This window comes from Psammomys obesus, unplaced genomic scaffold (genome assembly GCF_907164565.1).
Source record: "Psammomys obesus unplaced genomic scaffold, mPsaObe1.curated_primary_1811, whole genome shotgun sequence".
NCBI lineage: Eukaryota > Metazoa > Chordata > Mammalia > Rodentia > Muridae > Psammomys > Psammomys obesus.
In genome coordinates this window covers 1,379,694-1,397,562 of record NW_026591643.1, presented here as the reverse complement: position 1 = coordinate 1,397,562, position 17,869 = coordinate 1,379,694, and the positions used below count along the sequence as shown (strand labels likewise).

The window sequence follows — 17,869 nt, the reverse complement described above, 5'->3', positions numbered from 1 at the left end:
GAGATTATTAGGGAAAAAGGCTGTAGACCTCTTTTATCTACTTCCTGCTGATTAGGGTCAATGGATCTTTAGGGGATTACCAAACTCAGTCATCAGAATACCAGCAGTCTAGTCTGAAGGCCGACAGCAAGCAGCAACTGGATTCAGAAGACTGGGGCGAAAGACTCAGCTGCATTGTCCTGAGAAGGCCTCTGGAATGTTTCTCTCCTTGAAGTCAAGGGTTAAAGCACAAAGACCAGTGCACCGATGTTGATCCAAAAGGCAATGCCTCACTATCCATGGGCTTCTATATATCTCCTCTCCTCAGAGCCACCACGGATGATCTCTGCTGGCCAAAGGCACGACCTCACACGTGAGAGCTCACAGGAAAACATCACATGCCCTCTCACAAGCCATCCTCTAGCAAAACATCATGAGCCCAGCTTGCAGCAAAACATCACATGACAAAACTGAGTCTTCAAAGAAGCCAGAAACTTCCACTTAATGAAGGAAATGTCACTAAGGTGCTGTGACTTGCCGATGCCACTAATTGTCTCTTTTGCCAAAGAGGGTATCCGTGACAGTGGGCAGCAGTATCTTGAGCAGGCACCATCCCCTCTTTGGTGGCCCTCTATCTTACAGTGTTCATTTCTACTCTCTCGGCATTCTTCAATTGCATTCTGTATATGCCTGTTATCATCTTTCCTTTATAGTCCATGTGCCAGGTGTGGCATAATATTTGGTTATAACATTGTACCACAGTGGTTAGTCCCTGCCATTCATTCATGGTTTTAGTTACCTGGAGTCCACCAGAGTTTAAAAATCTGAAGTAAAAAAAAAAAAAAAAAAAATCACACAAATAATGCATAAGTGTTTAAAACTGTACAGTAGTCTGAGCCCTGTGATAAAATCTCCCATTTCTCAGCTTCATCCTGGGGATGGGTGAAAATCATCTCAGTCTAGAATACCCAGGCTGAATGGCTCTCGACACTCACCTTTCAGACTGGCCATGCTGGTGTGCAAGCGTATGTGTAAAATAAAATCCACGTATTACTCTATGTTAGCTAATTTCCCCCAGTAACAGCCTCAAAATGCCAAAGAGAAGCCATAAGTACTACTTTTAATTAAAAAGGTGGATGTTTCCCAGGAGAAATGAAAAAGAATGCCGTGAAAACAAGAGAGAGAAAAGGAGATTCATTCTAATTTGATTATCACACCTCAGGATGAAAAAGTTCCAGCCACGGTACATGGTGAGAGCTTCCCCCGAGGAAGCCTCGCACAGGAAGCCTCATCTGCAGCTTGGGGTCCGTCGGGGGTCCTGAGAGTGCATCCGTTCACTGCGAAATCGTGTGCACACCTACAGTGCTGCAGGCCTTTATTCCAGACAAAGCACATCAGCCATAAAACATTTAAATCTCGCCCTGTAAAACATGGACTCTAGTGTTCAAAACAATTATATAATATTCATTTTTTACTGCACTGAAGAGGTAAAAAGGTATTTTTCTAAGTGGTTGATGTAGCAATACCAGTTTCAAATAAAGTTTAGTCATCATAAATAGAACCTAAAATCCATTTTCAGAAGTTTACATTCAGATTCCTTTACACATAACAAATCCACAGGAGTTGATGGAATTTTTAATGGCCAAAAAAGAAATAAGAACATTTTAACAGTGAAATATAAATGTTTGCCATTCCAGATCTGCCTGTTAGTCATGTATGTTTGTAAAAGGCACCATATGTTAATAGGATAAAGAAAATAAGAAGCCAAATCTTAGCCATTTTCTCCAATAACCATTTAGTACAACTGTATATTTTAAGGCAAATGTTCTTCTGTACAAACATAATGAAAAAAATACATAGATTTTTTTTCAATACCATGTCACTATATTTATTTATAATCAAGCATATGAAGACAGGTTTTTTTTCTAATAAAACATAAGTTGATGAACAAGTTTTAAGAGGTTTTTCGAGATTCCATTATAGAATAAGAGCAGTCTCTTCTTGTTTCTTCCCTTAGGAATGCCCATATCAGCCTGTTCACTGTGTCAGGCTGCTCCTGCTGAAGCCAGTGGCTGCCTTCTGACAGAACGCTGAGTCTGAAATAGTTTTTAACGTAAGTCTTTGTGACTTCAGCCATCTCAGCCTCCATAAACGCATCTTCCTCTCCCCACAGGAGCAGCGTTGGCGTGGTCACCATGTGCTGTTTGAGAGGCAGGCAGCTGTGAAAAGGAAACACTGGCTTGAGAATGCTTGGGAAAGCTGCTCTGTTCTCTGTTCCCTGAGGACTGTGCATTCCGCAGAGGGGAGACAGCACTATCTCTTGCTGAAGGATGGAGATTGGTTCTTGGAAGGGTGGAAGAGCTCCATGCTGGGCAGGGTGATTTGGAGGAAACAATCATTAACAACGCCCTTGGGAAGTGTAATAAGAAACAGTTGTGAAGTGCCATGTTGGGAGACTGTTCTGACATGCCAAGTGTGTGAGTGAATGTAATCGCAGCGCTTGAGAAGCAGAGGCAGGTCATCACTGCGAGTTCAAGGCTAGCCTGGGCCACAAAGAGAATTCCAGGACCAAAGATTAAGACCCTATCTCAAAACAAATTAGTAAGCCCCTAAGGAAGGGTAATTCCAATCTAATAAGATCCAGGTCAAAGGCAGAGGCGCACAGCTGCACCGAAGGCTTCAGAGGCCAGGGCAGGCAAGCCCCTGCTCCCCCTCAATAAGCAACGTGCAGGGATCCCAAGGGCTGACACCCCAGGTTGTCTTCAACACCACTCAGGAGCACGCCCAACAACACGCATGCTCACACACAAAACCAATCTTCTTCAGCTTTCATAAAACTGAGTTTTGTCCAAGGCCAATCAGGGCTACTCAGTGAGACTGTCTTCAGAAGAGAGCAACAGCAAAACCCAAACAGTGTCCTGAGTTCTGCCACCCACAGGCTCTCTGCCTCTTGGAGATAACTTAGCTCTCCTGGCAGGGCAGGTGTGCCGAGTGAGCAATTAGAGCAAAAACAAGCAAAAGCCTCCAGAGAGGGCAGAAAGGTAAGAATGTTCTTCCTCTACGGCCACTTACAACACGTTTTCTGGGGGTGGGCGTCCTTGGGCCTGGGACTGTGAGCTGAAACAAACCTTCTCCCCCCTCTCCAGTGCTGGGATTACACTCGCTGTATCACCTGCCTGCTGGCTACCGCTGTCTTGGATATTTCTTTCTTCCCCTTCCCCGCTCTTTTTCTGACTCATTTCGAATAGGTAGTTCTTGGTTTTATCACCCATACTGGCTTAAAAATATCACAAATGTTCTGCCACTATTATTTCTCTCTTGCCATGCTGCTCCTGTGCTCCCAACCCTGCACCTGGCCATGCCCTCCTTGTGCTACAATGAAGTCCTGACCGCCAGCCCGCACAGCTTAGTTCCCTTCTCTAGCCCCCTCTCCTCGGCCTTCTTGCAGTTCTTTCTTCAGGCACTTTCTCACTTCTCAGCAGTTTCCTTCAAAGCCTGTGTTTGTCACCATGGATTGGGTACTGTGGTTATTTACTTAAGGCCTGCTTCCTCTGCCAGGGTTTGTGAGATCAGGCTCTGTGTCCTGTTTTACTCAACACTGTACCCTGAGTGCTGACAGCACAGGACACAGAATGTTCTTAAAACTGTTTCCTGAGTGGTTAATGCATGATAATTACAATACGGTAAACATAAATCTACTCAGAAGGAAAGAGGTAGTAGGTACAGTTATGGATGAAACAAGCAATGGCTACATGAGGGACCTTTTATGCCATTCGCTACTTTTCCTTGTTTTACATTTTCTATGAAAGAAACTTCTTAAAAGAATCCAGCTGGGTGCTGGTGGCACACACCTTTAATCCCAGCACTCAGGAGGCAGAGGCAGGAGATCTCTGAGTTCAAGGCCAACCTGGTCTACAGAGTGAGTTCCAGGACATCCAGGAATACACAGAGAAACCCTGTCTCAAAACATACACACACACACACACACACACAGAGACAGAGAGAGAGAGAGAGAGAGAGGGAGAGAGGGAGAGAGGGAGAGAGGGAGAGAGAGGGAGAGAGAGAGAGAGAGGGAGGGAGGGAAAAAGGAAGGGAGATGGAATCAGAGTATTAGGGCTGGGGAGATGGTTCAGTGCTGCTGAACAAGCATGGGAACCTGAGTTCGAATCTCTAGAACCTATGTGAAGCCAAGCAACCAGTATAAACATCTGTGACCCCAGTGCTCCTGTGGAGAGGTGGAAGGCAGAGACAGGACAGTCGCTGGAAGCTCACCGGCCAGTTAGTCAGGGGTAGGTACTAGAAAAACAAGAGAATTGGCTTCAAAACACGGTGCTAGAAGGCAAACACTGACAGCCACAGAGGAACTGTATAGCGTGAGCACATCACCACCACCACACACAAATGTGCGCACACACACACACACACACACACAGAATATGACGTGTCTGGAGAAATACACTTAATTTAAAATAATGAAGAATTATCGCTTTAGATGAAATGTTTTGCTTAGTTGGAAAGCAACGATACGGACCTGAAAATGTTTCGATAATGGTTGATCGGGCCACTTAGCGCTCCAGGCTGAGAAAAGACATAGACGTAGGCGTCGAGATCTTCCGAGGTCAGCTGCCGACCTCTTCTCCCAACGCCCGTGCTCTGGCTGGCGAACAGGCGCTTCAGGGCCTACGGGAGGCGAGGGGGGCAATTTAAAGTCTCACGTGTCACATAAGCCAAACCTCTCACCTTAAAGGGAGCCGGGGGTGGGAAAGGCAACTGCGGTGGTACAGGACTTGGCTAGCATGCAGGAAAAGGTGGTTCCAACCCAAGACAGCTTAAACGAGCATGGCAGCACGTGGCTATGGAAGGTGAGGCAGGAGGATCAAAAGCCAAGAGCATCTTTCTACATACAGGTTCAGTCAAAGCCAACGGGCGTAAATGAAGCCCTGTCGGAAAACAGTGGAGGGAGATGGTATGGTAGATGACGCTGGGACATGGGAGTTGATGTGAGGACATGATTGTTAGTGTGGGGATACGGTACTTGCTGTGGGGACATGGCAGTTGATGTGGGGACATGGCAGTTGATGTGGGGACATGGCAGTTGATAGGGGTATATTGTAGTTTATATGGGGACATGGTAGTTGATGGGGGCTATGGTGTTGGTCTGTGGACATGGTAGATGATGTGGGTGAAATAGGAGGTGGGACATCCAGTAGGTAGAAAGCATTCTTGGATAGATCCAGGCACAGGAGATTCACCAGTCAGAATGTGAAGAGGACAGACACATGGTACTTGAGCCCTGAGAAGCATCCGCCTGGTAAAATGTAGATTAGCGTTTTGGGTTATTTTAAGTTATGAGCTAGTCAGAGAAGAATCTAGGTATATGGCCTAGGTATTTGTACATAATTTTTGCAGGTCATGAATCATTATTCCAGGAGCATGGGGTTGGAAGGAAACCCCCCAGCAACAGTTAGAGACTATCTCTCCGTTTACATGAAGTGAGCACTAGGCTATGTTACTGTGTGAAAAAACAGAACAGAGTAAACAGAACACCCTATTGCAGAATATAGTCTATCATCAACCCTGCACAGTGTAGACGTGTGAAGAATCACTTTATTGTAATAAACTCACCAAGTGTCACTTGGCTAGACTAAGATAGCCACTCCAGCAAACACTTGCCCATTCTCAACCGTGTATTTCTGTGAATTTCTGTACAGTCAGCATGGACACTCTAAAGCCTTGGGAGTCTCAATTACCGCTTAACACTTCCACCATCAACTGAATTTTTATATACTTTCTACCACAAAAATAAAGAGTAGAACCAAATAGAACTAGGAAAAAAAAATCATGTTGCATGAGATAACGCAGACCCTGAAAGACAAACGTCTCTCTTTTTGGAGGCCCCTAGCTCCAAATCACCAGATGTAAGTGCATATTGCAGAGGTGACCTTCACAATGCGTTAAAGTGATCTGTCCCTCCTCATCACCCAGGACATTCTCTGATTGGCTTTGATAAAAAAGCTGACAACTAGGCACGGTGGCACACCTGTAATCCAGCACTGGAGGAGGCAGAGGCAGGGGATCTCTGTGAGTTCACAGCCAGCCTCATGTAAAAATGAGAGTCGAGGACAGCCAAGGCCACACAGAGAAACCCTGTCTCGAAAAACAAACAAACAAAAAAACAAAACAAACTGACAGTTACTAGCTGGGCAGGAAGTGAAAGGCAGGACTTTCTGGGAGAGAGAAAGGGACTCTAGAAGATAGAGGTTTTTTTGTTTGTTTCTTTTTTTTTTTTCTCCAGGAGACAGGCCTGGAAGGTATAGCTGGCCACATGAAGGGACGGGGCTAGGTGGTCAGGTTAACTCAGATGAGCTAGTTGAGAGTCTACACAGCTACAGCCTAAGCTTTAAAATATTAAAAGGTGTCCTCATTTTTATGGCTGGCAGGTCACCAGGCCTTACGTCACCATATCTTATAGTAACCTTAGAAAGTGAAACAGAATAGGACGGGGGTTGCAGGGCAAGAGCGAGCAGAGTATCAGGGTACCCGTGATCTGATAGTGAAATGGGGAAGGGGTGTACTTTAGGGAAGGGGGAGGCAGTTGACATAGATTAAGGAGGTAGGTAGATAAAATAACAAGGATGTTTGAAAAAGATGTGCAAAATCATACTGTTAGTTAAAAAATAAAAACCTATAATACATGTAATCGTATGTATAGATACATGCATTTGGATTTGGATTGATAAAATATTCCCTCTAAGAGTCAAAGATCACCTCACAAAAACCCCAGCACCAGACATGAGAAGCTCCCTTGTGAGCTGGTGCCCAAAGTTGTCTACTCCTGAATCATCCAGGCCACTGCTGGTGCCCTTGGTATCCCCAAGAGGTGAAAGGTAAGTCCCTAGTCCAGAAGACGGCATGTGCTTTGGAAACAGGCTTCAGAGACCTCCAAGCTAGACCTGGCCTGAACGGCCCTCCCAGAGGACTAGCTTGCCTGGTACCAGAAGGCATCAGGTCAGACTCCCAAGGAGAGAGGCAACCGGCTGTCCTCCCAGCGATGGCACTTTTGCGCCATGTCAAGGATCAGTGTGACATGGTGACACTAAGGGAGGCAAGCAACTGCTCTTGAAGTGGACTTACAGTGTATGGGGTAGTAAACCCAGATCGTCAGTGCCAGGGCACTGTGCTGGGCTAACAGCTCAGGAGCCCACTGTAACTAAAAGAGAGCTGGGCACAGCAGCTTTCACCAAGAGGACACACAGGGACAGGTAGAACATCCCCTTTGGAAAGTCTTGTCAGATTAAAGCCTGATATAATTGAGTCACCGGGCAGCATCTGCAGCACGGGGACAGCCCTGTACTCAGTGAGCAGCCAGGAATCCCAGGGAACCCTGTGTGCCCACCCTCAGGGCGACCTAATTGCTTCAACTTCATTTGCCTGCTTGTTTACCAAGAGGGCACCTGGCTGGCCTGGCACTCACTGTGTAGACCAGGCTGGATTCAAGTTTGTGGCACTGAGTGCTAGGATTACAGGTATGTGCCAACATGACCTGCTACGAGGTATTTAAAAGAAAAGCAAAGAAACAAGGAACTTGAATCAATTTTGAAAATTCTAACAGTCCGATGTGTTGGTGTGACTATTATCTTAGTGACCCAGAGGAAGGAGTTCATGAACCCAGAAATTTAAGGACAGCGTGGAAAATTAAATTTAAATAAAAAATTAAGTTTAAATTACATTTCAATAGAAATTAGAATAAAAAATGGGAAATAGCTTGAGTCTCTTAAAAACAAAAGAAAGGAAGACAGCTGAAACCTGTCTTTAATACATATTTCATGATATTGTGGAGCTGCTGTTCGTTTTCCCAGGTTTGAGAATGGCATTAGAGTTACTGTTTTTAAAGATTTATTGTCTGGGGAGCATCTCAGCAGTTTGGGTGTGTTTAGCATTTCACCGGGTCCTGCTCTGCACCCCGTCCCCAGCAAACAATCCTCCCTGTCAGAGATCTACATGGAATTATCTCCAGTAATACTGTTACTTTAAAAATACCTTCCCCAACAGCTAACACTGTCTGAGGTGTCCAGGACACACTGGCGGAGCTCCTGCGGCACCTGTGGCCAGCGTGCACTGTACCCACACCTGGGGGATGCTCAGTGCTCCCTTTGTTTGTGGGTTTTGTTTCTCTGAGGACTTCATCTCTGCTGCTGTCAAGCTTCCTCACTTGGAACTCACAATCCCTACCTCTCACCGGAGGCTCTCTGAAGAGATGCCCACCTATAATGAAGGGCTAGGAGTTAGATTCCTAACAGGCAGGCAGAGAGAGGCGCCACAGCCCACAGCGAGGTAATAAAAACAGTGAACTTCCAAGACAGCCAGCGATTTCCCCACTTCCTGACATGCTGTAAAAGCCTGGCAGCTTCAAACAAAGGCCTTGAAGGCACTTTCTCCTGCCCTCCCAAGGGACGGGTTTGCCATGTTTACACAGAGTGGTGGGGCAATTAGCCATCCGACCTTTCTTCAAACTGACCAACCCTAATTAGGGGAGGAAGACCTTTCAGAGACTTAAACTGCCCCAGCACTCAAGGTGATGGGCTCTTTGTTTCCTGAGTCTTTTTCTCTGTATGTGTGTGTGTTTCCTCACACCCAAGAAATGCCTTTCTTCAGCTGCTGATCCTGTCTGCTCTTGACTGCTGTGTTTGAGATTTCTCTGCTGATAACTGTCGCATTAAAGGTTTTTCCCCCTGCCTTTTCATTCTTTGACTGGAGAAGAAAATAACTGGATTCAGACATCTAGATAGTAACAAGAGGCAAGTTCTTGTGCAAAGTTGAACAGCCAGGCTTTCAAACGCATCAATAGAGATAGAAAGATAAGCAAGCCTGAAAGAAAGCCTTTAAATGTCCTGTGTGCTTTGAATGAGAATGGCCTCTATCTGCGCATAGGTGTGAATGCTTGGTATCCCCAGTTGCTGAAACTATTTGGGAAGGATTAGGAGGTGTGGCCTTAGTGGAGTAGGAATTACTGTGTAGTAGGCTTTAAGGTTCCAAAAGTCTAAACCAGCACCCCTCCACCCTGCAGGATATAGATCAGATTTGAGCTCTCAGCTCCAGCTCTAGCACCACGCCTGCCTGCCTGTTTGTTGCCTGTCTGTCTCCTGTCTGCCTGTCTGCCTGCCTGTCTCCTGTCTGCCTGTCTGCCGCCTGCCTGTCTACTGCCTGTCTGCCTGCCTGTCTGCCTGCCTGTCTACCTGTCTGCCTGTCTGCCTGTCTGTCTGCCGCCTGCCTGTCTGCCTGCTGCCTGCCACCATGCTCCCCACTGCGATGATAATGGGCTGGGTCTGTGAAACTGCAAGAGAGCCCCCAGTTCAATGCTGTCTTTCTTAAGTTGGTTAGTCATGGTGCCTCCTCACAGCAATGGAACAGTAACTAAGACACTAATTAAGTTTTAACATTTTTAGTTCATCTTTCATTCTTAAAGATGGATTTTCATTAAAATATTTGTCATAAATAGTAATAATAAAGTATTTGGCTTACCTTGAAGTCATTTATTGAGAACATAAATTCTGGGAACCGTGGTATTTGGAAGAAGTAATAAAAGCTAGATCTGAAGAGCTGGGCAGGGTGCCGCAGAAAATACTCTGAAATCAAAGCACTTTGTCAGACAGCACCAAGAGCTGGAAGTCAGTTATTAGGAGAGAGCTTCGTACTTCCCTGTTCAGACAATCCCATCAAGGATCCACAAGCCAGGCTTCCAGAGACCCTTCTTCTTTAATTCTGCTTGGTATTTTCAGTTTCTCAAGTAAAAGAGAGTTTCCTATGAAGCATTCACTCAGCAGAGAGCAGGAACCCTGGATTACTCTGTTTTTCCTCCAAAGTCATTACCAGACCTAACACTTTTCTTAGGAATTTATGGTGATGTGGTGTCCTGTTAATTCAAAGTTTACTTACACACAGATTCAAATTGAAATCCTCATCACTGGTCCTCAAGAGGAACTGAACCATTTTCTATGCATTTATTCATGTATCTAGAAAATCATGCATTCACTGACAGTTTTTGAATCAACTGTAAATGGGGGCAGGGGGAGATTAGCAGTGAACAAACAAAGGTTCTCAAGAGATGGTCCTCCGCAAATCTTAAAGATCACTCCAGTGTCAATGGTACAGCTCAGTGTGTAAGGTCCAAAATGGGCCCTTCAAAATGGCAGTGCTGGTGACATAGGCCCCAAACTGAAGCACTCTGGCTGGGTAAACAATAAACAGGAGCCTCTCTTCATCTGTTCCCAAAGGGCAAATACCTTAGGGCAGGGCATCTAGTTCCTGGTCAATTCAAACAGCCAGAGTCAACTCAAATCCTCCCACCCGATGACTGCCATACACAACCTGCTTCCTTTCCTGACATTTTCCTTCCCTTTGCTCACCGCCAGTTTGATCCCCAACGAACATTTCTACCTGTGGAGTGGTCCAGCTTGGTGGTTTCACTGCACTGTGAGTATACATGGTAGAGTGCTTTGTCTAATGTGCACAAGGTTTACTCTCCAGCAACACACATCGTGTGGAAAACAGAACAAGGTACTCTTACTAAGAGTGACAGTGTGTGCGTGTGTGTGTGTGGGGGGGGGGGATCATCGATAGAGGTGTCCAGAGAAGGCCTCTGCATGAGTCGCTCAGCAGCTGGGCGCAGTCTTAAATGGTAACACAGCCAGCAATGCAAAACTCAAGCCAGGGCGTCCAGGGTCGGCCAAATAGGCCCTGGGACTGAGAGCTGGAGGAAGCAGAGGGAAAGCCGGAGTGGCTGCTCAGGAGGAGCGGGCTGACGGGGTAGGTGTGGAACAGTATGTACTCTGAGTATTTGTCGAGGCCCTGAGGGCAAACAGGAGAGCTCTGCACGCACGCACTCACACACACGGAGCTTGTCCTGTTCTGTACTCCCTGATGTGGAGTCTGCTCTTTATTCTTCGTGTTGTAACTGTGCTCACATGTCTGAATACCGACCACTGCTGTGCTAGACTTTTTGTGAATTCACCACTGAAGCTTTATTTGCTGTTAAATTAAGAGAAATCAAGTCAACTGAAAACAAATCCAGGCATGTCGCCTGCAAATACTCGGTAGGGTTGTAAGAAACATCTAATATGAGTCTTCCCTAGTAAACACTGTAAAACTTGTGTTTAGAACAAGTAACTCAAATTTTCATCTGCCCCCCCCCCCATGCAAATGTTTTTCTTGCTCACCCCAAGGAAAATTCTGTTTGCCCAAAGTTCTGCTGGACAGTCTAGGAGTTTGCTGACCCCGAGCAGTTACGGCCCTCCCCTCCTTGGAGCCACGCCTGCCACCTGCCTTCATCTGCTGTGTGCCAGTTCTTTTCAGACTAGCCAGTTCAAAAGACAGTGACATCAGGCGCCGGCCGACAGGGGACGACACAGCCACCACCTGAGTCAGAGTAAAAGCCAAGTGGATTTCCTGTCTTGTTTGCTCTTCCAAGCACACCCTCTTGGCCAAGAGTAAAGTTTGCCTGGTCCAGACAGTTCGGTTAGACTGGACGTGTCTTTCTTCGTGCTCCCAAACTTATTTCCAAGAGGATTTAGGCTGCCGTTGGTAACATGTTCTATCTTCATACAAAGTACCTTCCTTATGAAGCCATGACTTAGTTTCCCACACAGCTCGGCCAGCACAGGCCATCTCCCTCGGGGTGCCAAGGACCCAGCAGCCATGCCATGAGACTCTGCTGCTTAATTTAACCGGAAAAAGTTTAACAAATCTTAGGGCATTTCACTACCAAACACCCTTCCTACCGTACCTCAGCAGGTGGGTGGAGGCGTACCGAAAAATCAGCCCCCTAATGAAAACACAGTGTCCGCAGTCTCCAGGACGCTGCCATCCTGCTTATTTAATTTTGAGGAGAAATGGAAAAGTGTCATTCTGAGCTTTCAAAAATAATTTATTATGCATGTGCTTTTGTGTGTATGTATGCATGTGCCTTAGCGTGCCTATGGGGTTGGAGGACAGCCATGGAAGCCGTTCTCCCACCGCGTGGGCTCCAGGCAGGAAACTCAGCTCAGTAAGGCTGGTAGCGAGTGTCTTACCCTGCTGAGCCACCTCATCGGCTCCAAGTTCTGAACCTTTTGTCTCTCAAATGATTGCTGTGGAGCCTAGTAGTTGCTGAACTTCAGAAAACCCAACAGGAGTAATTGAACAGGAAAAAAAAATTATAATTTTTCCAAAACCATATATAAACATGCTAACAGGCTGTTGATCACCATTAAGCATTTGAGAGTTCCCTTCAAAACTGCCCTGAAAGGATAGTGTCTGAGCATCTGGGGGTACCCAAGATCCTTTCAGGTACCCAAGTGATGTCCATTTCACAGCAACACTGAGGCGCTATGTGCTCGTTTTAGCCATGCTGAAATCCGCACTGATAGCAACAGCAGAGAAAAGCTTGTCTGAACACACGTCAGCATGTGACCCCGGCGACACTAACAGGTGTCCGCCACTGTACAGCTGTGGAAAGACATCAGCTGATGAGTTCAACTAAAAGGCTGCTTCACTTAAAGATGAAACAGCAAAACCTTGATTTTATTAATTCTCCACCTTGTAGCATATCCTTTTAATAGACCACATGACCAGGAAAGGAGGACATGGCACATAGTTCTGCTACTCACCTGAATATATGGGCTGTCTCAAGAGGGCCCTTGTCACCCAGTGCTTAAAGAAGAATTGACCGTGAATTTCGAGAGAGAGTGGATACGGGTAGAAGGAGGAGACCAGGATGTACGCACACTCCTGCTTTTTCCAGTGACAACTGTGTGAGGCCACATCTCTCCTCACACTTCTGTTCTAAGAACAGATTGCAACAGATTGAAGGCAGAAGCAGAGAGGATTGCCCAGCTGTCTTCCAGCATGCCAGAATTCAAGAGATTTGTAAACTGGGAAACATTCTTTTCATTAAAATGTATTTAGTTAAAAAAAAATGTATTTAGTTGGGAGGGGCTGAGGGAGGGGACCACAGCTGTGAATAAATTGTAATAAGTAAAAAATAAAATATGAAAAAATGTTAGTACTTTTGTTTAGTTTAGTTAGTGTTCATCAAAAATAGCGTTTATGTGAACATGAGATAGGTTTTAAAAATGAATGGATATATAAATATATTTTAAATATTCCAGTTTTAATTTCCTAAGTGGTGACCACTAATAGATATAGTCTCCTTGGGGGTCTTTAATAATCTTAAGAGAATAAAGAATTCCTGAGGTTAATCAGTTGAGGATTACTGCTCTAAAGATTGCTTTTGTATTCAATGGCTAAAGAACTCAGAATTGAGGAGAATTTCTCTCTGCCAAGATTTATGACTTTCAAAGCACCGCCACCATATTTCCTCCATGATACATTCCAAGTGAAGTGAAATATTGTCCAAAAAAGAAATGAAATTATAAAAGCAAATGGGAAGCTAAATTTTCTTTTTTTTCTTTTTTTTCAGGAAGATTTAAGATCAATAGTATTAGGCTGGCAGGGTGGCTCGGTGGTAGAGTACTTCAGTAACAATTGTAAAGACCTGGGCTTGATGCACAACACACACACACACACACATACACACACACACACACACACACACACACACACACACACACATACACAGCTGGGCTTGATGGCAAATGCCTGATGCCTGTAATCCCAGCACTTGGGAAGAAAAGGCAAGAGTACTGAAGGCTCAGGTCAGCCTGGGCTACCATGTAAGGCCCTGTCTGAAAAAACAAAGATATCATGTTGGTTGCATTTTTATTTATTTATTATCTATCTCTCTTTGAGGCAGAGTCTCATTGTGTAGCTCAAGCTGGCCTTGAACTCTCCACCCTCCTGTCTTAGCCTCCCAAGTGCTGAGAGTACAGACACGCACCACCACACCCAGGCTTCACATAACTTATAAAGATTATGCTAACCACATTTTGCTGTTTTAAATCCAGAGCGTCAGTGGCGACAGTGAGTTATCACATTAGCAGAAGTGGTTTCGTGAAGGCTGAAACTCACCTGTAAATACACTTGGGTGTGGGAAGTTAATAACAATGAGCTTCATTATCATCTCAGGGTAGCAGATGGCAATCAGCCAGGCAATCATGCCTCCCCAGTCATGGCCGATCAGGACACATTTGCTATACCCTGTGGCCAAGACAAACATGTCGGCAGCACTGTCAAGAAACAGCTGAAAGCATTCTCACATAAAATCGTTACATTTCTGAGATTATTTACGGCCATCTTACCCAGTTTCTCCTAAAAACTCTACACTTTAAAACTATTTACTGAAGCTGGGCACAGGTGTCACTCACCTGTAATCCCAGCACTCAGGGAAGCAGAGGCAGGAGGATCTCTCTGAGTTTGAGGCTGGCTTAGTTTACAAAGCGAGTCCAGGACAGCCAAGGCTACACAGAGAAACCCTGTCTTGAACAACCAAAACCAAAACCACCACCACCACCACCACACCCCATTCGATGAATGGGGCCTGTAGCTCACAGCCATGAACCTAGTACTTGAATGGCAGAATCAAGAGTCCATGGCCAGCCTGGGCCACATGAGGGACTGCCTCAAGAAAAAAGAAAAGTCCGGTAGCTCTTCTGAGTGTGCTAGGCCTGGCCCACATGCTGAGACCAGGTGGCTGCTGAGTGCCCAGTTCCGGGTGGACTTTGTGTCAACCCCTCCCGTCTGAAGGCTTAGAAAACATGAGGAAGAGAGGGCGGAAGGAAACGGAGGCTGGAGGCTGGAACATGGTGGTGTGGGTGCAGTCTCTAGACACAGTGCAGCCACGGTCCTCAGGAACCTGCACACAGTCCAGCCAGTGAACGGCCTGTGGATGGATGGAGAGGGTCAGGAGGCTGTAGCCTCTGAAGAGCCACAGCAACTGATGGTGCCGGCCAGGGCTGGCTGCTGGGGCAGGGCTGGCTGCTGGGGCAGGGCTGGGCAGGGCTGGCTGCTGAGATGTGTGCTAGTTCACATCTTTCTGTGGTTTCTGTTAGATTGCCCATGCTCCAGGTACCAGGCGCTCCTCTGTGTACAAATGGTCAGTGCTAGTTGGAATCAGTGGGTTTAAAAATAGAATTAACAATGAGGATATGAAGGTGCCGTGCCAGGGGAATTTGGAGGGCAAATAAAGTATTCTAAAAGAAAAATCTTAAGCAGCGAAGTTTTGGGTCCTGTGGAACTGCATGTGGAAGCCAGGATAGGGACTGCACACAAACAGGTCATACATGAGATTATTTGGGGCAGAGTTTGAATGTTAAGAAATCAGCAATTAGAGTAAAATCATAAATGTCAGATTTTTATGTCAAACTTATAAATCGTTATTTTCAGGAAGTAACTACTTCCTCCCTAGTTTCACATACTGAATTTACAACCAGACGTAATAGAAGTCTGAGGCCAAACTGAATAAGTAGACAATCTTAATTATGTCATTAATTAAAGACCATCACACATTGAAGAAAGCCATTTCCAACAATGATGGCTGGTGCCATAAAAGGAGAACCAAGGTGAGGAATTTTTTTTCATTTGTGACATCATGCTAGCTGTCCTGCTGATACAGCACTGTAGAGGAATTTCAATCCAGCAACATGGCTGCTCTGGCTGGAAGACAGACACATCCTTAGTACACATCTTTAATCCCAAACAATGAAGGTAATGTTAGAAAGAAGAACCCATGCTTGACAGTGACCTCTAATTGAGGGGCAGACAAAGTAACAAATCAGAGAAAGATTTGATGGACTGAGTCAGAGATAGGATACAGAGGACAGTCTTAGGAGGACAGAGCTGAAAGAGAGGAGCTTGAGAGAGCAGTGCAGAGGGAGGGAGGCAGTTTTTACCAGGAAGGTTGTATGAACTACAGAATGAGAAGGAGCCAGAAGAATAGAACAGATTGCTAGAGTTACTTTGAGGCCAAGCAGAACACCTCAGTCAGAAGCTGAGAGAAGCCAGTTTGAACCAGTCAGCTGGGAGAGGAGTTTAAGACAGCCCAGAGCTCAGAAAGAACTAGAAAGGGTGAGCTTATTCAGCACTGGGTCTCAGAGGCTGAATCATTTTAGGCCGAGGTTAGATTGTATGGAGGCGAGAAGCTTCCAGGACTAGGCCTAGGTTAGCAAAAGGAGGCGACAATTACCTCAAGAGGATAAAAGTTGCATTTACCCAGCACATTACTGTCTACAGTGACAGTCACCACCCTCAGCCCTGAGCTGCAGCTGTGAGCATGCCCACTGCACTGCCGGCCACACAGAAGCATAACCGTCACCAAAGTGTCATATGGAGTATATGACAACAAAAGTCCCTGCTACTGGGTCATAGTCTTTCTAGGAAAGACTTATTTTTTCACTTGTTGGGATGTTTTGCCAGCATGTATGGTTATGCACCGTATGTGTGCATGACACCCTTGGAGGCCAGAAGAGAGTGTTGGAATTGGTTGTGAGCTGGGACTCAAACCTGGGTTCTCTAGGAGAGCAGTTAGTGCTCTGGAGCACTGAGCCATTGCTCCAGCCCTGTTCTCTTCATTGCTATTTCAGAGTGTTCTTCCTCCAATTTAGAAACCATTTTCTATGTTATTATGTTGTGGTATGCAAGCAAGGGCCTCAGACATCCCAGGTTTACACAAGCCTGGTGTAAGCATGCCAGGGACCAGGAATCCCAGGCACATAGTTACGATGGATGCTGGCGCCAGGGTCTGCAATCAACTTCAACCACCTGGAGGGGACTTCCCAAGAAGTTGCTAAACCACCCCCGCCCTGACTGATTTCATCGATCCCAGGAAGAGCCACGGAATGTGCCACTTATGCAAGAGATAATTTGCCCCCTTTTTCCGCTTGGGAGGGTAGTCGCTCCCTTATTTCAAAAATATAAAAGTATAGCTCCAGCGAGCAATAAACAGACCTCAACAACTCATTGCCTGGTCTCGTTTCTTGTCTCTTGCCCATTTTTCTTTCAGGCTTGGTCCTCCTCGGGACCCCACGAATTACTAGGTCCCGTGGGTCGGGGCATAAGCACACTATGTTTTGGCATAAAGACAAACTTCATGTCTAATGGTGCATTTCTCAGAACATAGTCCACCATTAAAGGGCACACGAATGATTAACTCTCACTCAAGGTAATCATAACGATATTCTGAATTATGTTAAAGATATTAATAGAGATCCCCACAGGATTTCCTCCGTGCAGATGGGGACATCTCATTTGCTAGTTCTTTCTAGCATTTCTCACCATTACTTAACACACACACACACACACACACACACACACACACACACACTCACACAAAAATAAGCTTTTAGAGGGCTGGCCTACCTAGGGAGTCCACGATGTCCTTCGTGTCTGCTATCAGACAGTCCAGTTTGTAGCTCTCCAGATGAGCTGGAGCATCCGACTCTCCGTAGCCTCTCAAATCCAGCGCAACGACTCTGTACTCACTTTTAAACTCTCTCAGCTGATGACGCCAGGAATACCTGAAGGAAAAAGGAAACACTGAGAATGTTGGTCTAGGGGAAGGTGTGGCAGGATATTTGATTCCATTACGAACACTGAGATTGTGAACTGTGAAGACCTGTTTCTCGTTTGGTGTGCCTCAGCCGGACCATGTATCTTTGATCCAAGAGTTTTCTGTAAACAGGATTAAATAAAGTCAACCCTGCATCAAGCAAGCAACAGTCAACAAGAAGTGAATGCAGGAAAAAAACCATAGAGAGTAAGAGGCAGTCAGGAGGATGGATAGAGAGGCACGCAGGAAGTAGAAAGGAGGGCCATTCAGTTTGAGAGGTTTTTAAGTGTGGAGGAGAATGAGTGGGTGCTTTCCTGCCTCCCTGAGCTAGCAGGTTTCTACCCCAGTGTCTGGCTCCTGAGTCTTTATTGGTAAAAAAGAAACGGTTGGGATTTCACTGTTTTAAACACA

At 45.8% G+C, this 17,869-nt stretch overlaps 1 protein-coding gene across 1 annotated transcript in view; it reads right to left on the bottom strand.

The window, feature by feature from the left end:
- Window positions 1-1,858: 1,858 nt before the first annotated feature.
- The window catches only part of Ephx4 (epoxide hydrolase 4), a 29,810-nt gene continuing 13,799 nt past the window's right edge, over window positions 1,859-17,869 (bottom strand). Inside the window, exons 3-7 of the mRNA XM_055611697.1 lie at window positions 17,269-17,426; window positions 13,984-14,112; window positions 9,502-9,605; window positions 4,511-4,659; window positions 1,859-2,198 (exon numbers count right to left, since the gene is read on the bottom strand). Coding sequence (XP_055467672.1) covers window positions 1,934-2,198; window positions 4,511-4,659; window positions 9,502-9,605; window positions 13,984-14,112; window positions 17,269-17,426 — 805 coding nt within the window. The 3' untranslated portion in view covers window positions 1,859-1,933. The remainder of the gene's footprint in view (window positions 2,199-4,510; window positions 4,660-9,501; window positions 9,606-13,983; window positions 14,113-17,268; window positions 17,427-17,869) is intronic.